Genomic DNA, 27,000 nt, shown 5'->3' with positions numbered 1-27,000 from the left:
CCACACCCCTGTGTGAGGCCCTAGAAAGTTCGGAGGTGTGTTTGTGTGTGTGTGTGTATGTGTGTGTATAACAAGGAGTTGCCAAGGAGACCTTTTCCTCTTCTCCCTTTTCTTCCTCCCTCTCCATCCTCTCCAGGCATCTCTGCAACATCAGGACCTTACAGCCTGGGTCCTGCCCATCCCCTAGGACTGTGGGGACAGGGTCCAGGCCGGCACAGCGAGGAAGAAAATGAATGAGACTGACAGAAAGAGAGGAAGGGAGACAGAAATTTGGAAAAGGGACAAAAAGGAAGAGGAAAGACAGAGACACTTAAGAAAGGGCTCAAGGGGAGCAGGGAAGGCGTGAGGAGAGGGGAGAGGCTCAGGCCAGCTCCAAGCCAAGCTGGACTATCACCTCCTTTATTCAAAACATTAGATCCCCATTAATACAACCTCGGGGCACAAACCCCTTTTGTCCTGTTCGTTAATTTCTAAAGCAGCGTTCATTTAGTTAGTACCTGACACGCTGGGCCTGTTCTCCCGCCCCAGTCCTTTGTTCTGCAGGCATGCTGCAAACCAGGACTGGCAAGGTGATGGCCACACCTGAGCTCAGCTCCAGTGGGAGCTCAGAGAATGGCGCCTGGAGTGAGGTGTGATGTGTCCTTCCACGATTCAGAGGGAGCAGTATGAAGAGGAAGTGACTTTTGAATTTCTTAATAAGAATCATTTCTCATCTTTTGAGCATTTACAGCATGTCAGACACTGTGCTCATCTCATTTAATCCTTAAAACAGCCTTGGAGCTAGGGAATGTTAGCTCTATTTTGCAGATTAAGAAATCAAGGCACAGAGAAGCTAGGACACTCATCCCCCATCACACAGCCTGTAGGTCGTGGAGTCACTCTAACCACTGCCCAGTGCTGCCTCTCCTCTTCTCTGGGCAATGACTCAGGTGCCTTCGGTGGTCGCTGAGGACGGGTCCAGTGCTTTCCTGTGTGGAAGCAGTCTCCTCCTGGGGACAGGCTAGCGGGTCTGGGATAGGGGGGTGGTGATGCAGCCCTTCCTCAGCTTGCCTGCGGTCGCCTCTAGCCTTTAGATGTATATTCTGTGCCCTGCCCGCTACCCACCAGCTGCGCAGCCCCTGAGCAAAGGCCTCTCTTCTCTGCCTCTGAATTGCAACGTTGGCGGCAAAGCGGGAAGCATATTGTGCACAGAAACAAAACTGAGTGGTTTTTCCTTTTTCTGAAGGTGGTAATGGTGCAATTAGTGGCTAAGCCATTTACCCCCTCCTCCCCGACTCTCCTCCCCTTCCTCCCCTCTGCCTCCCTCCTGTTTCTCTCCTGGGAATAAGTGGCTGCATCAGAGTCAACTCCATCCTTCTCTCCCACTCCCGACTCTCCCAGGAAGAGGGACAGAACTGGAGGGTACCCAGATTTCCCCAGGGGCCCTAGAGGACCTAGGGTTGTATAGTCAGGGATCTGCTGGGGTTGCAGATAATGTATCTACCAAGTGAGGTGACCAGTAAGGCGATTTGGAGATTCTGAAGGGTTGGGCTAGAAAACCAAGAGAGTTGGGATCTTGGATCCTTTTATTGTGTGGTCATTGTGGGCAAGTGCTGACATGGACCTCAGCATGGAGGGCTGCGGAGGGCGCTTGAATGGAAGAGGTGGGTGTGAGGGTCCAAGATTCTGAGTTCAAGCTGCAGTGATGGGAGTAGTCATGGTCTCACTTTAGATCTTCTTTTGCCGCTTCTAGAAACTAAGAAGAGACCTTATGTTTACATATTTCAGAAAGGCCTCCACGGCTCTCAGCCTACTCTGCCTTCACAGCCTTCCTTTCCAGTGGCAGCTAAAAGGAGTGAGAGGCTCAGAGAGGGGCTGTGACTTATCCAGCATCACACAGTCAATATATGTTAAGACTGGAATTGAACTCAGATCTTTAAATGCCAGTTCTTTTTCTTCTTAACCCCCCAGGTCTTGGGGTGAGATCTTGGGGTCATAGATATGGTTACCGCCCTGAAGAGTTGAGGTTGGCAGGAAATGTGTCCACAAAATTTGGGAATGAGAATTTTAGGGCAGGTCCATGGCCACTCCCCTCCAAGCCAGGCCATGCTCCCCTCCCCACTGCTGCTTCCACCTCTTTCACCTTGACGTGGAGCACAAGCAGAAACTGGGACATGAGCCCCAGGAGACCAGATCTCCATGGCCCCTCTGGGGGCCTGGGCTAAGAGTGTGGCTAAGGAAGAGACCTCAGGAGGGGACCTGAGGGACAGCTGACTGTCATAGCTGAGCCGGGCTGGGATGAGTGGGCTGCCAGGGATGTTCCCTCCAGAACCCTGATAGCTCCTCTGCACTTGTGCCCCTAGCTAGAGTGCCAGTGTGATGGACAAGTGGCAAAGAATAGAGAGAGAGAAAGCAAAATAAGAAAGACAGAGGCAGAGGCAAAAAAATTAGAAGGGAGCAGAGAGTTACAGAGGCTATAGTGATCTACTGAGAGAGAGAGAGATCCCAATGAATTAGCCATCGTTTCCCTGTAAACCTTAGAACCTGGCAGTTGCCAGGGCAACAGGGCAATACCTGTCTCTCCAGAGGAGATGAAGTTGCCAGGGTAACTGCTTCCTGTCTTTTCTGGGGACCATCCGGAATGTGGCACCCTCTGGCCGTTACCATGGTAACTGCCTTTTTGCCCCACTTAATCCCATCCTGTCTGTTACAAGGGCCCCACAGTTAGAATTGGGGGTGGTGGGAAGACTGAAGATCACTTGTGGACTAAGTTTGTTCTCCTCCCCTTCTGCCAGCCCCTCCCTAAGTCCATCACCTTGGGGGTGCTGGGTCCACCCACCCCCGGGCCCACACAGGCCTGCAGTATTGTGTGTGGTAGGGCCAGAGCGTCCGGGAGCAGGTTTTGCAGTGGAAGGCAGGCAGGTGTTGGGGAGGCAGTTACCGGGGCAACGGGAACAGGGCGTTTCGGAGGTGGTTGCCATGGGGACCTGGATGCTGACGAAGGCTCGCGAGGCTGTGAGCAGCCACAGTGCTCTGCTCAGAAGCCCGGGGCTCGTCAGTCAAGCTGGTTCTCAGTTCGCACTTGGCAGCACGGGCAGGCGAGTGGCCCCTAGTTCTGGGAGCAGCAGCGCTCCTGTCCTGGTCCTACAGCCCCAAGCCTCGCCTGCCCGCCCAGCGCCAGGATGGCCACCATCACCTGCACCCGCTTCACGGAAGAGTACCAGCTCTTCGAGGAACTAGGAAAGTGAGTTGCACCTTAGAGAGTCCTGGAGGGCTCAGGGGGCTCAGCATCAGGGCGGGGGGGGTGGTGCACCTGCCCTGCTTCCCGTGCACACGTAGGAAGGAAGACTGAATGTGCTTGGAGCTGCTTGCATGTGCAGAGTGCCTAGAGTTGGGCACAGGCATGTTTGCCAAGATGTGCCAAGGCTAGCTGCGTGCTTGGAGCTGCTTGCATGTGCAGAGTGCCTAGAGTTGGGCACAGGCATGTTTGCCAAGATGTGCCAAGGCTAGCTGCGTGAGTGTGTGTGTAGAGGTGAAGGGTTGACAGTGCATGGCAGTGTCTGTGCATGCAAACACACACACATACACACACAACTGCACATGACCTGGGCACACACAGATTCTTAGAAATTCAGGATTTAAAAGGGTTCTTCCCAGTCAGCCGAGTCCAAGGCTGGAATCTCCTGTTGAGTTTTTTTCTTGAGGTGGCCATCTGTCCTCAACTTGGTTACTTCTGGTGACAGAGAGCTCATCATCTCCTGGGTAGTTCCTCCTGCCTTTAGGCACCTACAGCGGCTGTGCGGAGTGGCTGACTTCTTTATAAGCACAGCCCCTCCCCACCTTCCCCCTGCCAGCTCTGCCAAGGGTGAGAGCAATGGTACAGCAGGGGTTAATAACTGAGCCACTGTTGAGACTTCTTGGGTGTTGGGAGGAGGGGAGAGACAGTTAGTGAGCTGTGGGAGGGGGGATTCTGCTAATGCAGGGGCTAGTGATGTGAGGGTGCACAGCTCTGGTCCCTTGGCAAAGTTGTCCAGCCTCAGAGCTCATTTCCTGCCTCTGATGACTGGTGTGGAGAGAAAGATGGGAGGAGGTGTGGGAGGGAGAGGAGAGCCCCTTGGGATAGCCCCATGAATTGTGGAGTGTCCGGGGAGCACTCCCAGATGCCGCCAGTTAGGTTTGTGAAGCATCTGGAGATAGATCTACAGTAGGGGTACAGTTTGGAGGCAGAGTTTGCCCTATGGGCAATGCAGCTCCAGTGCCCTGGGTGGCCCCTGTTATAGTAGCAGGGGTGCAGGGGAGAGGCACCCTGTAAGCAGGTATGTGCTGCTGTAAGGTCTGAATATGCACATGCAAGGGTGCATTATGATGTGTGTTTTTGTGTAAGCACCGACTCTGGGGTACACTTGTGTGCACTGAAAAGGTGTGCAAGTGTTCATGTGTATGTGCCCTGGGGGAAGGTGCTGGTGTGTGCTTCATGTGGAAGTCCTGAAAATGCAAGTGTGCCCTGCAGGGGTGGGTGGATGCAAGTGGCACAAGGAGGTCCATTGGTTGATTTGCATGAGAACGAAGATGCATACACGCGTCACTTATGTACACATGTATGGCTGGTTGGAGCTGTGTGCACATCAGCTGTGTGTAAATATAAGTCTGTGTAAGGATGCACATATGGGACTTGGGCTGGCTGGTGTCCCTGTGAGGTCTGGATATGGATGTCTGTGTGGACCAGGGGCCATACCCACGGGAAGGCTCATGTGTGTGTGTCTGAGGCCTGGGCCCATGGGCTCGGGTGGGAGTGTGGGTACTGAAGGCATGTGCAAGCTCAGGCTGGTGTCTGCATATGTGTGGGAGGTGGGCCCGTGACTGTGTACAAGTAGGCTGCCTGCACACACACATACACGCACACACACTTGCACACCAGGCTATCCTGACACCTATAGGCACACACCAGACCCTTGTATAGGCACACACCCTAGTGCAGACGTGTGCTCACTCCTGTCTGCAGACTTCCTGTCTTTCTGAGTGTGTTTTTGTCCTGGGGTTGGGGTGTGGAGAGCAGGAATGAAATGTTTGGGGCTGCTCTGGAGGACCAAGGCTATCTGCCTCACTTGTGCAGGGACCCCTTCTCAGCTGGGTTCCAGCATCCACTGGAGCCAAGGATTTCCTGATCAGCTGGGCGCTGCCTTTCAGGGTGCGACCGAGGCTCGGTTCTGGGAGGACTGCGTCACAGAGTGCAGTGAAATGGAGTTGAGATGTGACTCAGGCGCTTATAAAACTGCTGTTTTGCCCTAAGAGGAGATGGATATCATGAAGACTGGCTGGTCTGGGGGTGACTTGTCAGTGAGAGCCGTCATGAGCCTTCTTGGCCCCACTATCTGCCAGGGCTCTTGCAGGGATCAGGGCATGGGCAGAATTTCTGGAGACAGAGAGCCCTTTTGTGACCATGGCAGAAAGACTGAGGGTGGCAGGCATGGCCAGGCCTAATCCGATCAATTTCCTTCCACAATTACCAGTGCTCTTAACCTTTTTAAGGTCACATATTCCTCCAGGAATCTGATGAAAATCTATCTTCCCTAGAAAAATGCTCAAACCTACGAAATGGTACAGGCAAGGTCAGGACTCACCGGACATCAGGAAGTCTAAGGATGGAGCCTGAGGATGCTCGTATTGGAAAAGAAAAGGAGATGAGGCGCTACCCCTCTGATGCCTGGGTTTAAAAGGCCAGGGTGCATCACTGGGGAGGCAGGGCTTTCCTGATTCACTCAAAGCTTCAGCCCAAACAACCAGGTAGTGGCAGCACCCAGCAGAGGGCACAAGGCCCGGACCTTACCACCCATAGTGTTGTGACACTGGGCAGGCTATGGCACCTGTTTCCCACAACCTGTAACCTGCAGATAAACAGGGACTGGGAGGATGAAGTGAGATGGTTCTCATGAAGACACAGTGACGCTTGGGGCACCCTGGCATCACCACTGCCCTCAGATGGGGGCTGGGACCTGCTAGGGCTTTGCTTTTTGACAGGAGTTTGCCCAGCTTGGCAGAAGGGGTTGACTGAGCCCTGCCACTCACCCACTGGGCTGGCTGGGATGGGACAGCTCCTCTTCTGTTGGGATGAGCAGTGCAGATGCCTATGGGGCCCATCCTTCAAGGGGTGACTCAAAGTCCCGGCCAGCCAGGACACTTCTCTTACCACTTGGAAGCTGAGCTCCCATTTCCAGGAGCCCACTTCAGATCACCAGTATGATGACTGCCAGAGGCAGCTTGGCTGGCCCTCCAAGGGGCCATGGGGGTCTTTGACCTCCTTTTGCAGGGCCCTGGCCTCCTGGCTGCAGAGAAGGATTGGAGGAGGACACAAGCCTCTTGAGGGATTCCTGGCGCCCTGCCAGTGAGGCCTGGCTCCTGACTGCAGGCCTTCGAGGAGCCCAGGGTAGGGCTGGCTGAGGATGTCAGAGGAGGGGCTCCTCCCCTGCCTAGGGGGCAGCCAGCTGAGGGGGTAGTGGGGTAGGGGTCAGAATTAGTGCTCTGGGGCCTCTTGATGCTCCTGGATGAGGTCCCACTGCAGCATATGATTCACATAAGCCAGGAACTTGAGTCCAGTTTCCCTAGAGGGTTGGGGTGGGGCTGTCTCTGGGGACCTATAGACTAGCTCACTCCCTCCTCCCTTGACACCCCAGTCCTCCTTCCTCCCATAGGAGAGGGAAACAGAAGCCCAGACCTTAGGAGCACAGAGGCTTGTTTGGGGGCAGAAGGCAGGTTGCAGCACCCCCAGCTCTAGGGTCAGAGTGGACCTGGGTGCTAGGGCCAGAGCTCCCTGCAGACCCAACCTTCTGGAAGACCAGGAACCGGGGTGGGTGGGGCAGCGGGGGGGGGGAGGAAGGGGTGAATTCCAGGAGATAGAGAAGGAGGATGCCTCCTCTAGCCCTTGACATTCTCCGGGCTTTGAATCCCAGTCCCAGGAGAGGTTAGTTAGGGAGGCAGAATTACCCTGCAGCCTGTGTAATCACTGGGCTGTACAGAGAGCCTGGGAAGGAGATTTTGCTTGAGAGGGGGAGGGAGGCTAGAGAGAACACGCAACCCAGCCTTTTCTCTCTAGAGAAGGAGATCTGAAATTGACTCAAGGGTGGTGGTGGAGCTGGGGGAAGGGCTGCAGGGGCCAGCAAGATTGCCCGAGGGAGAGGGGAGAGCTGGCTCTGGAGCCCCCAAGGCTTTATATCATGAAGAAGGCTCAGGCTGGGCTGATCAGTGGGGGACACTAGAGACCAGAGGCAGCCCCCTGTTCCGGGGTGGGGTGGAGGGGGGAAGCCCAAGGTCCTGGGTGCTTAGGTTCCTTCGCTCTTGGACACAAGCTCTGACATCTGCAGGATGCGTTTCTCAATCCCACTCTTCCTGGTGGGGCTTTTAGGAGGATCCTCGGTGTAATACTGGAGAAGAGAAAGTACCTGTGCAATGAGGCACTACTCCCCGCAAAGACAGGACTGTGCTTTTATTTTGCTTCTGACCACCTGTCACCTTCATAGTGCTTTGGGGCCAGCGTGGCACTTCTCTACACACGAGCTCATCTCTGAGAGAGGGAGAGGACTTACTCGCCCATCTTACAAATGAGCAGACTGAGGCTTGAGAAGGTGAAATGACCTGGCTCGGGGGACTGGTGGCAGCACTCAAGCTTGCGTGTAGGTCCCCAGCACCGTGCATACGGAGAGAAGATTAATAAGGAGGACCCCTCATGGTGCCCTTCCTGGGGAACACTTGCAGGGAAGAAGGGTGTGCCCTTGCGGGTGAGGGAACTCGGAACCGTCGCTTATTTTCCCATCATGATTCCACCTCTAATTGACTGCGCCAGATTCCTTGTTCTTGGTGTACCTCAGCTTTACCATCTGTGAATTGGGGATCAGAGCACTTCTGCAGATGCTGGAAGGCACCGTTAGGGCTGCTACCCTCTTTAGCCTCTGTCTGTGAAAGGCACCTGTGGGAAATTTCAGGCTTCCCGAACACCAGAGCTGGGAGGACCATAGACATTGTCTCCTCACAGCGTCAATGGTGGAGCCAATGCCCAGAGAGACGCAGTTTGCCCAAGGCCGCAGGAAGAGCCTGTGGCAACGGTAGCCAGGGTAAGGGGCCAGGTGATGTTCAGGGGCCAGCAGCTAAGGATGCGAAGTTGGGGGGCAAGTGGGACAAGGGAAGGGGACAGCCTTCCCCCACTCTTCCTCCAAGCCACCAGAGCGGAAGGCACGCACATGTTCCGGTGCTTGCCGCAGCCCTCCGCCCCCACGCGGCCGCCCCCACACAGGCTGAGACACTGACACCGCCGAGCCCGCTCCCGCCTGCCCGCCTCCCTGCACAGGCACGCGGTGACTGCTGCCAGCATCCCTGCAGTCTGCGGCCCCGGCCCTCCCAGAGGGTGAGGGCACAGCCTTGGAACAGGGTGCAGTGCCTGCATCCTGTTGCTAGAGCACGCGTGTGCACACACACACGCACACACATGGGTGCATATGGATGTGTGTGTGCAAACACACTGGCTCCAACAGGGCATCAAGCAAGAACCTTACCTCCCAGTGGGGGGAGAGCAAGATGATGCTGGGTAGGCTTCTGGGTTGTGCCCCGGCCGCCACCGTCTCCTCTCCCTCGCTCTCGCTCCCTTGCTCTTGCCTTCTTTCCCTCTCTGCCCTTCCCTGTCTTACTTCTCTGCATCTCTCTGGTCCCTGTTTTTCTCTCTCCGTCCCTCTTTTGTGTGCTGGTCCCTTGGCCGCGGTCCATCCCTCCCACACACACACACTGGTGTGTCGCGGTCTCATCCGAGCCTCTCTGTGGTGTGGTAGGAAACTTCTCAGCCCAGGCCCACCTGGCGCAACCTCTGCCCCACCACCCGGCGTGTCACAGGCTGCTGAGGCCCAGCCCTAGGTGCCCTTGGGGGCTTGGCTGCCCACCAAGATGTCAGGTGGGGCTGTGAGGCTGGTGGGGCCTTCTGTGCTGGAAAACACTGATGGCCTTGATGTCTCGGCGTCACATAAAAGGAGGAACAAGTCTGTGACTCTTGCATCCACTCAACAAGTATTTCCTGAGCACAGACTCTATTCCTGGCCCCGGGCTGAGCCCAACAGGTACCATGTGCCAGACTTATGTCATTTCTACCCATTTGGGGCTCACGGTCTAGTGGAAATCTGATATTAACTAAATCACTTCAGATATTGTTATTTAAATGCAACTGGTTAACGGCTATGAGCCTTTAACACGGGGTTATAGACCTCAACTGGTTGGGGTGACGGAGGAATCAGGGAAAGCTCCCCTGAGGCAGTGACACTGGGGGGTGAAGCTGAGTAAGAGCTGGTAAGAGGGAAGAGGGTGGAAGAGTGTTTCTCAGAGTGGGAACAGCACAGGCAGAGTCTCTGAGGTGTGCATTTTGATGGAGCATGTCAGCTCCAGGGTGGTCTTTCTCTTCTTAGGCATGCTCTGTTGCTTTCAACTGTTTTTTTTTTTTTTTTTGGCGGCACCATGGGGCATGCAGGATCTTAGTTCCCTGACCAGGGATTGAACTTGTGCTCCCTGAAGTGGAAGCATGGACTCTTGGCCACTGGACCACCAAGGAAATCCTAGCCTTCACCTTTTGGATACCTAGGGGCTAGAAGGAATATTAAAAGCCTGTAGCATGTCTAGAAGGGGTGGGAGGTGGGCTGGGTGGCCAGTCTGGAAGCCAAATCAGGTGAGAGAGGGCCAAGAAGCTGGGGATTCTAGCAAGGAAAAGAGACCCCTCAGGGGTATGTTCTCTCCCCTTAACCCTGCAGGGACATCTTGGGCCCCAGAGATGAGAAAAGACTGCTCTGTATGGCTCTGGAGGGCAGAGCAGGGCCACATGTCTAGAGTAACAGGGAGGTAGATTTCAGCTCAACCTAAAGCACTTCCTCATTGTCAGAGCTGACCCTCTGCCCCCAGATGAACAAGGCCTTGGGAAGGACTGAGCCCTGTTCCAGCAGAGATACACATGTGGAAGCCCTCTTCTCACTGCTGTGTCTCGTTTCCCTCCTTGCCTGCATCTCTGTCCTTGTCTGGTAGGATGCTTTGCTACAAGCACAAAGTAGGAGATGGTTTAGGGGTCAGAATAGCCTCAACTGCATATGAATATCGGAATGAAGAGTGCTCCCTTGTCTTAGGGATGGGGAAATAAGGTCCAGAGAGGGTCAGGGGCTTGCCTGAGGTCACACAGGTCAGTGACACATGAGATCTGGGCCCTTCAGCCTCCTTCCATTTCAATTCTTGGCTTTTCACCCCTTGGAGCCTTTCTCTCTGAACGTCTTTGGGGTGTATGTGTGATTGGAGCCAGGCCAGGAGGCTCCCTGAGGCTGGGGGAAAGCAGCCCCTCATCATTTTCCCTTGTTTTGCCTGCTATGATCCTGTCACCAAGCTCTGTGGATATATATTTTTTAATTTTCCTTTTTGTAACCCATTCAAGAAAACCTAGGCAGAGCCCAAACAAGGAACATGTTGGAACTTCTGTTGGTTCAATGTTCCCTGCAGCAAACAGACTCTTCTGGTTCTCAGGCCTTCTGTGTCCCCAGCAAGACTTCTGCTGGGTTGGCGTGGGGCAGGCCTGGGAGTGCGGGACGGCTTGAAGACACTGTGTGCTTGCAGCATCTTTTGGAGTCTGGAAGTGGGCGGCAGCAGCTGGGGTGGAGAGGAGGAGGGATGTGTGGTTTCAGGAAAAGGTCCTAGGATTTTCTGGCTCTCAAATGCTAGTTTGTGGAGTTTGGGGAAAAGCTGCTATGCTGAGCTGGGGAGAAGAGAGAGAAAACCAAGCAAAGGGGATTCTGCGCCTGCAGCCCCTGCCACCTCTGCTGTTTGCCATCTGGGGACCTGCATAGCTGTGTTTGTTTGTTATTAAGAAAGGATACTATTGCTTAAAAAGAAAAAGAGAGAGAGGGCTTACAAATGATCAACAGTTGATTTCACAGATGGATAAACTGAAGCCCCCACAAAGTGAAGGGATTTGCTTAAAGTATACAGAGGTGGGCGTTATGGAAACAGGGGCTTCCCAGGTGTCTCTAATGGTAAAGAACCCATCTGCCAATGCAGGGCTGGGAAGATCCCCTGGAGGAGGGCATAGCAACCCACTCCAGTATTCTTGCCTGGAGAATCCCATGGACAGAGGAGACATTGAGGTCCGTAGGGTCGCCAAGAGTCAGACATGACTGAAGTGACTTAGCACACGCACACACACATTATGCAAACAGGATGTTCCTTTCATTTCTGAACAAATATGATCCCAGCTTTTTAACTGTTTGAGGAATCTAGAAACCCTCGGAGAATCTCACATGAGCCACAGTCACCCTCCAAAACACACACTCATTCCAACTCACAGGATGTTGTATATCATTTCCCACAAATCCCCCACCCTAATACCCATCTGTGGACCCCAAGTTAGGGGAGTCTGAGAGTTTAGGGTATTGGGAAGAGCAAAGGGTGATGATTCAGGACTCCTGGGTTCAAGGTCTTGGCGTCAGTTTCTTTAACTGTAGAATGGGGAGAGAGTAGACCTCAATGGCAAGACATTTCTGCAGTGTCTGCTGCAGCCACTTGTGGCCCACACTTTGGCCCCTCAGTTGGGGCTGCTCCAGTGACCAACTCCAGCTCTGCGCCTTCCCCCAGACATTTAAGGCCCATCTGCTCTGGGGTCCATGCCCCCAGGCCTTGCTCTGTGCCAAGTGATCAGACCAGCTAACCTGGACTGTGAGTTACTGCCCACCAAGAAGTATTACAAGCTAATCCTCTCACAAGTAACAGGTCTGTCTACCTTTGAGCAGAAACTTTCTGAAATCACCCCAGCTCATCTCAGAGAGGTAGAATGCTTAGGCATATTAACCCGGAGTGGTGAGATTGGGAGGGAGAAAACTCGACTTTGATTAAGAGGTGCCGATCACATAGTATTTCTAGTGAGTAGCTAGAAATTTGGGACTAGAATTCTGGAGAGAGGAGTGGGCTGTAAAGAAGCAGATTTCGGTCTTGGGTGGTGGTCAGTGGCTTTCCTCATTTTGCAGGAGGTGGGAGTGGAGGTGGCGGTAGTGGTCAGAGAATCCCTTGTGAAGCCAATGAAAACTATGCATCCTTTGCACAGAACAATGCACAGACACAGAATAATTCAGTTACAATTTTAGGGATGTTCATGGATGCCCAGAGCCTCCCCAGAGGTCCCAGCTTAATGGTCCTGGGCAGCAGGGATGGCGGGGGAAGAGGTAAGGATGGGTGGAGAGAAGAAGGAGTAGTGATGTTCAGAGGGGGATGCGAGGGGGATGAAGAAGTGAAAGTAAGTTGGGGGGGGGTGTGCCAAGGAGAGTGTGGTGACCCACAAATGAGAGGGAAGATGGGCCTCAAACTGGGTAGCCACTGAGGCCAAATGTCACCTGTCGTGGGGCAGGCTAGGCAGATCAGGCCCACTGGGGACTGCAGGGGCGAGGGTGGGGGGCACTGGGTGGGTGGGCCTGGCACAACTTTTCTTCCAGAAAGCCGGGGGAGGGAACCAGACTGTGGTGGGTTCATGAAGCGTGGGAGGTGGGAAGAGGAGGCGGCGAATGTCGGACACTTGCTCTGGAAGCTTGGCAACAGATGAGGAAGGAGGAAGGACGTGTCCAAGGCTTGTGGGTCGAGAGAAAGGCTCCTAGTTTTTCAGCTTTTCAAATTTGGGGGAAGGATGGTTGTTTATTTTTCCAGAATGAGGGAGTCCCGGTGTGTTTGAGGAAGCAGCTAGTGAAAGGAAGACCCTAGAGACTGGTGAGACTCCTGATGGTCAGACCTCCGAGGAGTGCAGAGTGGCTCCGGGGACTTTGCCCCCATAAGCCATGTCTGTCTCCATCCGCTGATACCCACAGGCACGCCCCAGGCTCCAGGAGGCTCTGGAGTGAAGGTGGGGAAGTTGCCTTGAGGGCAAGTTGGTGGTAACTGATCTTGGGTCTCAGGGACCTTCTCCCATCCCTGTGTAGCAGATACTTTTCACAGATGGCCCAGGAGGAAGTTGGGCTGCGGCTCCTCATGTCCATCTTTCAAGTGGAAGGATAAGCAAGCTGATAGCCAAATTGAGTGAGGACCCCAGGTGTTTGGAATTACTGCCAGTCAGCATTTTGGGGTATTTTGGGCCAGAGAGGGTGATGAGCCTCCTGTGGGCAGGCAGCCAGCAACTCCCAGGACACCGTGCCTGCCAGGCAGCCAGAAAAGCAATTTCCCAGTGTAAATCTTGCTTTTCACGGCCCATTAGCACGTTCCCACATTTTTCAGACACGATGGACCCACTATCAACGTACCCTTGCCCTTCCTGTCTGTCTGTTGAACCAGGTGCTGCCTCCCTGCCTGCTTACACCCAAGGGCAGGTTGCTGGGGCCTGGGGAAGCACCCCATCCCCTCACGATGGTCCCCACACACCTCCTTCCCTGGCTTGCTTTTTCCCTGAGCTTGGCAAACAAGGTCCATTTTGCTTCTGATGATGCCAGCTGTTCTCATCACTTTGGAGATAATGATGCCTATAAAAGGCGTTGTTTCCTGAGCATTTACTACACTCCAAGGATTGGGCTAAACCCACTGCATACCTTAGTCTCATATTGAATCCTTGAAAAACTGCTCAGGGTGGGTACTAGTCCTTACCTACATTTTACAGGGGAGGAAAATAGTCTTACTGAGGTTAAATAAATTGCTAGTAAGTGGCTGGACCACAATTTGCACTCTGGTTGGTTTGGTTCAGGACTGCCAGTTCTTATCCACATAGAACTTCACGATCCAACCTGGTGGTCACTAGCCACTTGTAATTATTGAAATGAAATAAAATTAAAAATTCATTTCTTCAGTCCTACTAACCACATTTCAAGTGCTCTATAGCCATAGGAGGCTAGCGCCTGTCACGATGGACAATATTTCCATCATCATAGAAAGTTCTGTTGAACAGCTCTAGTATAGAATGTTGAAGGTGGAGGGAATCCCCTGGTAGTCTAGTGGTTAGGACTGGGTGCTTTCATTGCCATGGCCTGGGTTCAATCCCTGGTTGGGGAACAAGGTCCTGCGAGCCGTGCTGCACAGCCAAAAAATAAAGAATAGTGAAGGTGGAAAGGCCTCTATACTTTTTATTCTCATGACCACACCAGTCCCCACAATGGGGATGAAGAAACTTGTGAGGCCCATACTGGCTCAGACCCCTCCCCAAGAGCTCCCAGCAGGGCTGAGATCTGAGATTTTATCCCTCCAGTGTCTGTCTATCTCACACATACGCCTCCCTGCCCACATTCTGTGACCTTCTCCTAACACGGTACATATGCAGGGGGACGGCACGTGTCACAACCAGAACCTCTTGGCATCACATACACGAGGGCATTGACAAGCTGCTGACACACACATGTGGACAGACATGTGCCCCTGAACCCTTTGTATCCAGGATCCACCCGAGGACATCCCCCACCTGCCAGGGCCCTCCTATGCAGGCTCCATCCCTTCTTCCCTGGACCCCTGGTCACTCTCTCCCACTCTGCCCTCCCCATCCTGGCCTCCTCCCCTTTTCGGCCCTGTCCTGTTTCCAGGCTTCTGCCCACCCACCCACTGGCCACCTGCTCAACTCAGGGCTGTGGGAGGAGTGGGCTGGCTCTTCCTTTTGCCAAAGCTGCTGGGCTGTGGCCACTCACTCCCACAGGACGAGAATGCAGAAACATGCCTTTTTTTAAACAAAAGATTAAAAAGAGAGGAAGTTAGGGCTGCGAGCTTGCTGCCCACACTCTCATTTTTGCTACAGATTCTCCTCTGCGCCCCCTTCCCTGATCCCCAGCACCAGAACTGGCAGGGAGGAGCCTTTCCACTCGTAGATGAAGACCTGAAGCCTCATAGGTAGAAAACGGGCTCCTTGGCCCAGACAATTTCCTTGCCCTGTTCAGTGATCAATGCACCCTGGCACTGTGCCCAGTGTTTTGTGTGTGTTGCCTCACTTAATCTCCCCCAAAAACCCAGGACAGAGGTATTATTATTGTCCCCATTTTAAAGAAGGAAACAGAGTTGAAGTGCCAAGTTCAGTATCACACAGCTGGGGGTCAGTCACGATCAGATCACAGGGCTTTGTGAGCGAGCCCCTGCTTTTGAGGGGTCACACTGTCTTGCCTTTGGTGGAATCAGGAGAACAAGGACAGGTGACCTGGAATCTTGTCACACCCTCGGGAGGAATATGCCTGCTCCCTCGAGGCTTCAGTTTCATGTCCTGAAAAAATGGAGGATCGTAATTGCAACTTTGCAGGGGTTGTTGTGAGGGCCGAGGAGCTTAGTGGTGAAGGTACATTAGAAGCGAGGATACCTTCTGGGGATGCTCGAGTCTGGTGTTCTCTGAATCGGTTTTGATAAACTCCTCCCTCTACATGCGTGTGTGCTCAGTTGTGTCCGGCTCTTTGAAACCCAATGGAGTGCAGCCTGTCAGGCTTCTCTGTCAATGGGATTCATCAGGCAAGAATACTAGAGTGGGTTGCCATTTCCTCCTCCAAGGGATCTTCTCAACCCAGGGATCGAACCTGCGTGTTTGGCATCTCCTGCTTTGGCAGGCAGATTCTTTGCCACAGAGCCACCTGGGTTAGAACCTGGGATTTGCACGAAAGCTTGACACTGTGTTGTGAGGAGGAAGTTCAGCAAGTATGACGTCTCTCATTGTATAGACATGGCTCTCTGGTCCTCATTTCCTGGGGTAGAGCTTAGGTTCATGGAGCCTGTTAAGCCTCTGCACAGAGCCCCATGCATGTGCTAGATGCCGGTGAATGAGACAAACCCTCCTTTCTTGCCCTTCCGCTCCCTGGAATCCTCAGAATCTTTCCCAGAAGGGGCCATTGGAAACACGCTCTCTCCTCTGGGGCTTCTGAGAATCATGGCCTCCCGTTGGGCAGGAAGTCTGAGTAGGGTGGGCATCTTCCTCAAGTACCTGGTCCTGTTTCTGACCCCCCAGACTGAAGCCCTCTCCCTGTCTAAGTTCAGTCCCTCTCACTAAAATCTACCTCCTGTTCCTATAGTAACATTTCTGGAGGCCCTGTTGGTCCTTAGGAACTCTGTCTAGAGGATGGACAGCAGCCGTGGCCCTGGGCTAGGTGGGGAGGTGTGGTGTGCTGTGTCACAGGAGGGTGCGTCTCAGGGAGGGAGACCCTCTGGGCGGGTCCCTCCACGTGGAGGACAGGCAGAGCCACCCAGCCGGACCGCGGTCCGTAGCTGTGCCCGTGAGTTCTGGCCTTCCCCAGCTTCCCTACGAGGTCGTATTTCCTGGCCTCTAGCCCACCTTCCAGATCTTTCTTCCTCATCCTTCTCCACAGTTTCCCACCCATTCCCTTCATGCTGCTCAGACACGAAGCCAGTGACAGAACACCCTGGGGCCTGTGAGAACGGGCATCTCTGCCAGCCTGCAGGCTTCCTCAGTGCCTGCCAGCGTCCGCCCCTGCTCCCATCAGCTGCATCTGTGTAGCTGGGACCTGCCTGTGTGCTTAGGAGAGGGAATCAAAGTTTGGAAGATATGGTGGGGCATGGCCATGTCAGGAACCTGGGTGTGCAGGCCCGCAAGCGGCAGGCTCACTGGGTGGAGAAGCCCCAAATCTGGGGCTGTAAATATCTGAGTTCAAAACACAGCACCGCCTGTAGCTAGCTGTGTGACCTTGGGCCATCTCCCCTGAGCTTGGGCTCCGCCTCAGACTTAAGGAATCAGAATCTGCCTTTTAACAAGATGTCTGGGTAATTCATATGCACATTAAAACTGAAGAAGGCTGCACGGGAGACTTGTTTCTTGCCATTAGCCTGTGGTTAGGGTGGTAATAGAGCTTGGGCAGTGTCTGGCCCCTTAGAGGCCTCCTTTGTGATGTGAAGGAGTTGTGCCAGATGATGTTTGTAGTAAAATGTATAACATGGCACCTAGATGCCAGATCTAGTCCTCAAACTGGTTTTGTTTGGCAAAATATTACATTTAAATTTGTTTTGATTTATTTATTTTTAATTGGAGGGTAATTGCTTTACAGTATTGTGTTGGCTTCTGCCATCTCTCAACATGAATCAGGCCACAGGTATACCTATGTCCCCTCCATCTTGAACTTCCCACCCCATTCCACCCCTCTAGGTTGTCACAGAGCATTAGACTTGGAAATTTCCTGCATGACACAGGGAGCTAAATTTTTGGAATAAGATACCAGTATTTAACGGAGAAGGCAATGGCAACCCACTCCAGTACTCTTGCCTGGAAAATCCCATGAATGGAGGAGCCTGGTGGGCTGCAGTCCATGGGGTTGCTAGGAGTTGGACACGACTGAGTGACTTCACTTTCACTTTTCACTTTCATGCATTGGAGAAGCAAATGGCAACCCACTCCAGTATTCTTGCCTGGCAAATCCCAGGGACAGGGGAGCCTGGTGGGCTTCCATCTATGGGGACGCACAGAGCTGGACACGACTGAAGCGACTTAGCAGCAGCAGCAGCAGCAACCAGTATTTAAAATTTGGGAAATGTCACTAAAATATCCAGAATTCTGGTTTTTCTTGAAAAATCAAATAACATGGAAAATGGGCCACGTTCCACATGGCAACAATGTCTCCTATGAGCCTTGAAACCCACAGCCCTTGCTTCAAGTTCTTCCAGCCACAAATATTTTGAAGATAAAAACCCAGGAACCTCTAAAAACACATGAAAAAAATGTTCAGCTTCACTCTTGATAAAAGAATTCCAAATTAAATCTACATTGAGTCACTGTGCTCCATGTCTCACTAGTAAAGATATAAAAGTTTGATCACATGTTGTATTGGCAAAGGCAGAAAGAAATGGTCCCCTCACATATTAGCATGAAAGTTGGTACATCTCTAAGATGGATCGTTTCTCATTATCTTTCAGAAGTACCCAACAACACCTTTGTATTGTTTTGTCACTAAGTCATGTCTGACTCTTTTTCAACCCTATGGACTGTAGCCTGCCAGGCTCCTGTCCATGGGATTTCCCAGGCAAGAATACTGGAGTGGCTTGCCATTTCCTTCTCCAGGGGAAAACAACACCTACCCTTGACCAAATAATACCTGTTCTAGAAGTTTATTTGCAGACACTTGTACTCATAAAAAGTGAAAGTGAAGTCGCTCAGTCATGTCCAACTCTTTGCAACCCCATGGACTGTAGCCTACCACTCTCCTCCATCCATGGGATTTTCCAGGCAAGAGTACTGGAGTGGGTTGCCATTTCCTTCTCCAGGGGACCTTCCCAACTCAGGGATCGAACCTGGGTCTCCCACGTTGTAGGCAGACACTTTACCATCTGAGCCACCAGGGAAGTCATGGGAAATGTAATTCTAAGACACACATGTGAGGTTAGGCATTGCGGCACTGTTTGCCATAGCCATAGACTGCAGCTATAGATTGGGACTAACCTAATTGCCTGTCGATAGGGACTGGCTAGGTAAATTATAGGACAGCCACATGATTAAATGAGAACTCTTTATGTGATAATATAGAAGGAGGATCTCTGAAAAAATTTCTGAAGAAGAGGGTACAGAGCAGCATGCAGGGTCCAGTATTTGCATGGGGAGTGGGGGAAGGTATCTATGGAAAGATGCTCTGGTAACACTGGCCACCTCTGGGCAGGGGACCTTGGAGTCTGGGCTATAGGGATGGGAAGGAGTCACTTAATTATCCACACTTTTGTATCTTTTGAACTTTGAACCATGTCAATGTGTTAACTACACAAAGAATAAAAAGCTGAAAACTTCCAGGGACCTGCTGCTGCTAAGTCACTACAGTCATGTCCGACTCTGTGCAACCCCATAGACCGCATAGGGCTCCTCTTCCCTGGGATTCTCCAGTCAAGAACACTGGAGTGGATTCACTTTCCAGGGACCTAGATTCTGTGATTCTAACATTGCATGATTTTAGAATTTGTCGAGCCTAACTTAATATGACTGGACAAAGCTCATCTCTCACGAGGCCAAGTTCCTAACGATTTACTATCAGTGGTTCCCATGGGTCTCCAGGCCTGCTCTGTCTCCGAGGTGTGCCACTAGCAGCCCCTAGGAGCTCGAGCAGCCCTGAGGGAAGGCTCCCTCCCAGCACAGAGCAGCTGCGTGAACTGTGGGGTCTCCTGGGAATGCAGCCCTGGGGCTCTCGCTCACCCTCTTTGCTTCTCTGTCCTAGGGGAGCATTCTCAGTGGTGCGCAGGTGTGTGAAGGTGCTAGCCGGCCAGGAATATGCTGCCAAGATTATCAACACAAAGAAGCTCTCGGCCAGAGGTAGGTGCCAGATCCATGTCTGGCCCGCCCTCCGGGGCTCTCCTCCCTTCATCCCTCCCTCTATCCCTTGGGTTAGAACCGGGGCCTGGGTCTCTCCTGGGTGATGTTGCTGTCAGAGCTGGGGGCTCTTCTTCCTGTGGGTACTATGAGAATAGATTTCTCCATGTTTCTTCCTTAGGGGGTCTAGATTGGATGCCATAGCCTCTCACAGGCCAGGCTGTCTGCCCCTCATCCCCCAACCCAGGTAAAGATTAAGCTGCCAGTAGGCCTTTCTTCCCCTGCTTTTCTGCCATTCACCTCCATTCTCACTGCCAGACCTCTGCACCTACCTCTCTCTCTGCCTGGATGCTCTTACCTGGCTCCTTACAAGACTGGCTCTTTGTCAGCCTTCAGGTCTCAGTTCAATGTCACACCCTTTGAGAGACTTCCCTGAGCCCCAGATCTGAGGGTGACCTCCCCATTTTATATCTCTTGTTACTGTTTACTATCTGTAGCTTTCTTCCAGTGTGGAGTTATCCCATTTACTGGTTTGGTACCGTGTTTAATGTTCATCTTCTTTTATGACCATGAGCACCAAGAAGGTGGGGATGGGTCTCATTCCCTGTATGTGCCCAGCATGCGGGTCAGTACCGGACATATCTGGGTGCTCAGTCAGCGTCCCATGAACACCAGCTGCACTATGCCTTGACCGCGCCAGTCCACTTCTGGTTCCGAAATACTCCCTTGGACAGTGGCTTCTCAGCCTGGAATCCCCTGGAGAGCTTCAGACATTCCTCATGCCTGGATCCCACATCCCAAGGTTGTAATTTAATTAGCTGGGGCTGTGACTTGGGTTTTTGGAAATGATCCCCAGGTAATTCTAATTTGGATGTGGTTCTACACCCGCAGCACCAGCATCATTAGGAGATTGTTAAGAATGCAGATTCATAATTCCAGGTGTAAGGGATCAGAATCTGCATTTTGACAAGACACCAGTAATTTGTATGGACTTTAAACTTTGGAGTGCCTGCCCCGAAGCTATGTCCTTGCCCTTAGCATGTGGTTAGGGTGGTGATGGTGGTGACCACAGCCAGCATGTTGGGGGAGATTGTCTTCAAAGATCTCCACTCTGAACAGTGGGTCTGAGCTGCCTTAGGGACCCCCAAGGTGTGGGGGGCATTCTGGTGGGTGAGGCAGGTACAGGAGGGGGCTGTGCAACCTTGGCTTGCGCAGCCTGGAAGGGGGTTGGCAGAGTGTCCAGGTGTTTGTCTGGCATAGCGGCAGCTGTCTGGGCCAGGGCCCAGCAGGTGTGGGTTTCACAGAGGCCGGGACAGGATGTTCACATCGGCCCCCACGGGCCTCCCAGCAGGCTCTGTGTGCACCGCGTGCTTCTGCCTTTCATGTCTCTGGCTCAGCGTCGCTGGGAGCCCGGCACTTTCTAGTTACCGAACTACCCCGCAGACAGATCAGCATCCTGCAGGGAAAAGAGGCTGGGGTGGCGGCGGTCCTCTGAAGACCGGGGCCTGCCATGGCACACGGCCTGTGTGAATGCTCGTGTGGAAGGGCGAGCCCTGCAGAAGGCCCAGGGCCAGAGCCTGGGGCGGGGAGCCAGGGCAGGCAGGAGGGCCAGCAGGAGCAGCGCCTCACACCCGGATGCCGGGGCTCGCCTGGCCGTTGCTGTGTGACTAGTGGCTGTCTGGTGCCCGCTCTGTGCTTTATATCACAGTTAGTCAAGGGAGATGTCCCAATCCCTGAGATACAGCAGGGGCAGGGCTAGAGCCATGGCTTGGGGTGACAGGTTGGGTTGCCCCTGATCCCCCAGTGCAGTGAAGGAGAATCAGGAACCAGGGTCCACCCGGGATGCTGGGGAATCTTGGGTCCGTTCACCACAGTCTCAGAGTCACATCCACACATGCACGAGACAGAAAGAAACACATGTGGGGGAATGCAAGGAGCATCGCCTCTTTTCTGTAAGGTAACTAAGGATTTAGGGGAGTGTAGACTCTGGTCTGTGCGGTAACTGACAAGCCCTCCTCTCTGGTGATTTGAGAAAACTCTGACCTCCTGGGAGGAAGGTGCCCAGGCCTAGGTAAGTGTGAGGGGCTTGGGGGGAGGGTCTCAGAACCTTCCCAAAGAAGTCTGCTGACTGAGATGCTTTTCTCCCTGCACGTGGGGAGGGGCAGAGCTTCCTTTAGCAGGTTTCTTTGTTCATCCCTCCTGCGGCCTGTGGTGGGGAGTGTTTTAATGCTAGATGTTTGGCAAGACACTCCAAGCTTCTCCTGCTGGCACTCCTGGGTAACTCTGGCAGTTCCCAGCAGGGGGCCAAGCTCCCCGGGGTGTCCTCCACCCCCCACCCCGGGAGCTATGGTTTCCCCTTTCCCATGGGGCCAGCCTCTTTTATTGAGTGGCTCCCAAACCCAGCAGATGATTTTTGTGTGTATTTTTAAACTACTCTTTTTATATAAAATGCTCATACTATAAACAATTCCAAAAAGCCATAAAGAAATGAAATGAAAGGTAAAAATATTTTCCTGTCCCAATCCCTGCCAAATCCCCCTGGGAGCCTTTTGAAAGCTACTGCTGCCCCAGTTCCACCCCTGAGAGTGGGGGATTCAATAGGTGAGGCCCCAGTTCCTGCCTTTAGAAAGTCCTGTCAGCAGTGACAACAGCCAGTAGACGCTCAGGGCTAACTCCCTGCCAGGGGCTCTGGAAGCTTCCTAGCCACAGCCTCACCAGGCAGACAAGCAGAAAGAATTCATCAACATTTTAGGGGATGGTGGGCACATGGACCTGGCTAGTGCTGCCAGAGTTGACTGGCCCCCATCCAGCAACCTCCCCAAGCCTCACTGTCCACCTGGGCGCCGAGGGGTCACTTCCTCAGCTCCCTAGTGACCAGTCCCAGGACACCAGGTGGGAAGCATGGTATGAGCTCATTCAGCTATCCCTGAGCTTTAGATTTATGCAAGGGAGCTTGCAAGGAGGCAGTGAGACGCAGCTTTCTTGTCTTTTTCATCTACTTTCCCACCCCTTCCCCCTTCTTGGTCCTCCAGATTATTTCTCCAACTGCCCAGGATCTGGAGGCTTTTTGAAGTTCTGTGGAGGGAGGGGACATTTCCTGTTCTGAGACTAGAGGTCTATTTTCTGCCCTGGCTCCTGTACCTCTAGCCAGAACCCCGCTGCCCACATACCTGCTGGAGCCCACTCACTCTGCTGGCAGAGCCCTCAGGCTTCCCCAGGTTCTGCTCTGCCCCGTCATGCCCTGCTGGTCCTGTCTGGCCCCAGGAACCTCTCCCTTTCCCCAGAGTTTCCACCCACCCATTGCCTGCCGAGCTCCGGGCAGAGCTGGCCCCCTTAACCCCAACACCCTGGAAGTCTGCCCCCAGGGAGGGAGGGAGAAAATTCACAAAGCATCTATCACAATGAGTATTGGGAGCAAGGCTTCCTGGTGCCCAAGCAGGAGGCTGTAGACTAGCTTCTCTCAGATCTCTCACCATCATGGGATTTCACTGAACTGGATGGATTGATTTCTCAATTATGAAAATGGGAGGCAATACAGTACAGTAATTACGAACACAGTTTGAAATCCCAGCTCTGCTACTTCTTGGGTATGGGAAAAGCTGCTTATGACTCTGGATCCTGGGAACATGGCAGAGACCAACAGTCAAGGTCTTGCTGTCATCGCACCTGTTTTCTAGGGAGGGAGACTGAAAAGAGCATTAAACACACAAGTAAGCTGGGTATTTTCAAGTAGTGATGAGTGTTAACAAAGAAAATAAGACAGGGTGATGGGGGTGTGATGGGGCTGGAGGAAAAGGCAGCTGGGGAAGCTAAAGAGGTGACATGGTGCTGGGACCTGCTTGAGGAGAAGGAGGCAGCCATGAGAAGACCCAGGAGAAGAGTATTTCAGGCAGAGGGCACAGCAGGTGCAAAGGCCCTGAGGTGGGAAGGGGTTTGCAGTGCCTGAGGCCACAAAGGAGGCTAGTGTGGGGGGAGCTTCAAGGCCAAGATGAGGCAGAACTCAGCACCCTGCAGGGTCTTTCTGGAAGTTTCTGAGGGGTGTGGGTTGTATTATAAATACTTCAGGAAGCTGTTGGAAAGTTTGAAAGCAGGATCTCATTTATATTTTAATAAGAAGTCCTTGGGTGCCCTCTTAACTATTGACTGGGGGGGCTGGGGGAGCTTTTAAGAGTGGTTCCTCAAAGTTCTGAGTTGTAACAAGGCTTGACCACATTGATGATTACCTTGATTTTATCAAGAGACTGCTTAACAGAGCAAGGCCTCAGAGGTCAAGAGGAACTCAGTCCCTATATTTCTTGAAGTTCCCTGCATATTAGACAATGAAAACATTTCAAACAGAGTTACAAAAATTATTGTATAATGTATATGGTTACATTCAACAAATTAATGCTTTTAGCACTGAAGTTTGCAATGCAGTGTAATTGTACTATGCACAAGATGATTACAAGATTTATAAAAACAGTTCCTAGCATTTCCAGCAGTGACGTCTGGTAACCAGTCACATGTTTAAATCTGTGTGACCAGCCTTTTCTTCTTTCAATCCTGTTAGTGTAACTCTGCTCCCAGGTGACCTTACATGGAGAAAAACATCAGAATTCTGGATTTAGGTCCTTTGTCCCCTGAGTGTGTAGCCTGAGCTAGGAGTCCCCTCTCCCCCTCTGATAGGTCCCACTTTGAGCTGCCTGGCTTTTGGTTCTGCTGGGGATGCGTGGGTGAGGGGCAGGGTCTGGAGCTGGAGAGGGTTCAGTCATCCTTTGCTTACTGAGGGCTCTTGGCCAGCTCTGGGTGGGGATCCCCCTCTTTTGCCTGGGAATCGACCTTCCTTCCCCTCCACCTCCCTACCCTGAAGGATTTGGAAGGAGACAGGGAGGGAAGAGAAAGGAGGATGCCCCCAGCTGGGCCAGCCGTCCCCCTCTAGCCTGCAGCTGCCTTCAGCTGGGGAGTGGAGCTTACACTCTACCAAGAGAGGATTGGACTTAATTGCTTTGCTGATGGAAAAGCCACATTTCAGTATTGATCTTGGTTTCTGCAGCCCTTGGAGTATAGCTGGTGATTCCGCTAACGGAGAGGGGAGGGGACAGGAGAGCTGGCAGACTAGGGACAAGGCTGGGATTTTCTTCCTCCTCATCACCCTCCCTGGTGCCCACCTTCCCTGGAGGGCCATTCAGAGAGCAGGGTGCTAGTCCCGGCTCCACCTCTGAGTGTCTGTGTGAGTTCCCTCCTGTGGGCCTGAATTTTCCCACTCGGGAATAGGAGGCAGATGGAGATGATAGTGATGAGTCAGGGTATAGAGACCAGGAGAGCACTGGGTTTTGAGTTTTATTTTTATTTATTTATTTTTTGAGGTTTTTTTCTTTTTTTCTTTGCTGTGCCACGTAGCTTGTAGGATCTCAATTCCCCTACCAGGGGATGAAGCTAAGCCATGGCAGTGAAAGCCTAGAATCCTAACCACTTGGCCACTGGGGAACTCCCCGACAGGATTTTACAGCTCACCCGTGGAGCCTGACTACCTGGATACAAAGCGTGGCTCCACCGCTCACCGCAGTGTGACTTTGAGTCAGACACTTAACCTCTCTGAACCTCTGTTTCCTCCTCTGTAAGGCCAGCACAATGGTAGCGCTATCCTCAGAGAATTATTGGGGGGCTTGAGATGTACATAAAGGGCTCTGCATAATACCTGACACATAGTAGATATTCTGTATTTGTGACTGGCTCCTATTATACTGTTGGGTTTTTTTTTTTTTTTTTTAAGCAAAGCATTAAATACCAACTTGTGAGAAAAGCACCACAAAGGAAATTGAAAAATGTTTAAAACAGGGACAGTGATGTCCATAGCCCGAGCTTGTCAGGAGGACTGAATGGGGTCATGTGTATGATTGTGTTCAGCAGTCTCAGAGTCAGAGATCATGGGTGCAGATCCTGAACAAGGCCTCTCTCCCAGGTGGGCAGGGAAATCTAGGGGATTTGGACAGAAGTCCCACGAAGCAGGTGGGAGATCTCTGGGTAAGCCCCCATGCTGCCTTGGACAAGGTCTACCCTGCAGATTCTTTGGGGCTCTCTATGTCCTTGGTGCTGACTTCTCTCAAAGGAGGCATCTTCTGTAAATTAATACAACCCTTCTCCTGCAGAGAATACCCACTCCCTTAGAAAGATTCGTTTATTCAATCATTTGTTCTTTCATTTAGTTATTTTTTCTTTTTTTTAAAGGTTTAGCTTTAGTCATCTTTTTATTTATGTATTTTTAAAATTGTATTTATTTATTTACTTTTGGCTGTGCTGGGTCTTCATCGCTTCACGGGCTTTCTCTAGCTTTGGAGAGCAGGGGCTATTCTCTAATTGTGGTGTGAGGGTTTCTCATTGCAGTGGGTTCTCTTATTGCAGAGCATGGGCTCTAGGGCGCTTGGGCTTCATTGGTTGTGGCTCCCAGGCTCCAGAGCACAGACTCAATGGCTGTGGCACAGGGGCTTAGTTGCTCTGAGGCATGTGGGATCTTCCTGCTTCAGGGATCGAACCCGCGTCTCATGCATTGGCAGGCGGATTCTTTACCACTGAGCCACCACGGAAGCCCATTCAGTTATCTCTTGAGCACCTTCCATGGGCCAGGGATTTAGGCAGATGCCAGGGGTACAACAGAGACCAAGTCCTTGCCCTCAAGGACAGTGACATCCCTGAGACAGAGTGGCATGTGCTGTCTAGGGGCCCTGGGAACGCAGAGGAGGAGCCCCCAGCGGCTGGCAGTCAGGGTGGGCTGCCAGAGAGAGTGACATCCAGGGATGGATAGGGGTGAATGATGGCCAGTGAAGAGCAGGTGGGAGGCTGAGAGGGAACTTGCCAAGCTGAGAGAACCACGTGTGCGAAGGTCCCAGAGTGGCAGGGTGTGCCTGGAGAGCTGAGGTTCAGCAGTTCCCCTGGTTGAGGTGCAGTGGGAGGGGCAGGGCGGGGGGAGGCAGTCGGAGCCTGATGTGGGGGTGGGGATGTTCCAGGCTGCCTGGAGTTTGGCTCTGATACAGGCAGGAGATGCCCCTCGGTTGAGAACCCTGAAAACCGAGACCCAGGGCAGGGAAGGAACTTGTGCCTCACTGCAGCCTGGGTCTCCCTTTCTTCCGCTGCATCCCACTGCCTTCTTGGAGAACCCAGAGGCTCTGCCCAGGCGAACTTGCCCAGGCCCTGGGAGGGAGAGGTCTTTAGAGGCTATGAGGAGGGAGAGATGGGGTGGGTGGAGGTGCCTCCCTCCCCTGGACCCATCTGGGCATCTGTGTGTTTCAGATCACCAGAAGCTGGAGCGTGAAGCCCGCATCTGCCGCCTGCTGAAGCACCCCAACATCGGTGAGCATAGGGGATGGGTGAGGGGTGTGGGTGGGGCCTGGCCCAGCTCCCTTGCCTGCCCTGGTGGGTGTTTGTTGAGGGAAGGGGGCAGCTGCTCTCTTCTTGGGGATGGCAGCAAATAGAGGTGGCAAAGGGGGTGTCTTTCATGGTTTCCATACTCCTCAGCGAGCAGCTTGGTTGGGGGGAAGGTGAAGAAGGGGCCCTTCCTCCCAACCCACGCTACCGGCAGCCTCCTTCAGAAAAGCTGTTTCAGGAAAACTTCCGAAGCTCTGAGAGACGAAAATAGGCCAGGCTTAGCCTTGACCATTGTAGCCCACTCCCCAAGCTTACCCCCATGCTGAGTCAGCCTGGCACCATGGCCCTGCCCACCAGCACAGGCCTGCAGTGCCAGCCTCTGCAGGCCAGCCCCAAGGTGGCCCCTGCCCCAGAGTGGACTGAATGCAAGCTGCATGGGGTGGTTGAGCCCAGGGCTG

General features: G+C 52.8%; 1 protein-coding gene across 3 annotated transcripts in view; it reads left to right on the top strand.

Moving 5' to 3' along the window:
- Positions 1–2,989: 2,989 nt before the first annotated feature.
- Positions 2,990–27,000, top strand: part of CAMK2A (calcium/calmodulin dependent protein kinase II alpha) — a 64,328-nt gene continuing 40,317 nt past the window's right edge. For 2 of the 3 annotated variants that reach the window (XM_070465640.1, XM_070465641.1), the window contains exons 1-3: positions 2,991–3,223; positions 19,110–19,204; positions 26,468–26,527. In XM_070465640.1, coding sequence (XP_070321741.1) covers positions 3,162–3,223; positions 19,110–19,204; positions 26,468–26,527 — 217 coding nt within the window. In that variant the 5' untranslated portion in view covers positions 2,991–3,161. Of the gene's footprint in view, positions 3,224–19,109; positions 19,205–26,467; positions 26,528–27,000 lie in introns of all 3 variants that reach the window. The other variant, XM_070465639.1, reaches the window with a different exon arrangement.

This window comes from Odocoileus virginianus, chromosome 3 (assembly GCF_023699985.2).
Source record: "Odocoileus virginianus isolate 20LAN1187 ecotype Illinois chromosome 3, Ovbor_1.2, whole genome shotgun sequence".
Classification (NCBI taxonomy): domain Eukaryota; kingdom Metazoa; phylum Chordata; class Mammalia; order Artiodactyla; family Cervidae; genus Odocoileus; species Odocoileus virginianus.
Note: the sequence above shows the minus strand (reverse complement) of the source record. Positions and strands in the feature narration are given on the sequence as shown.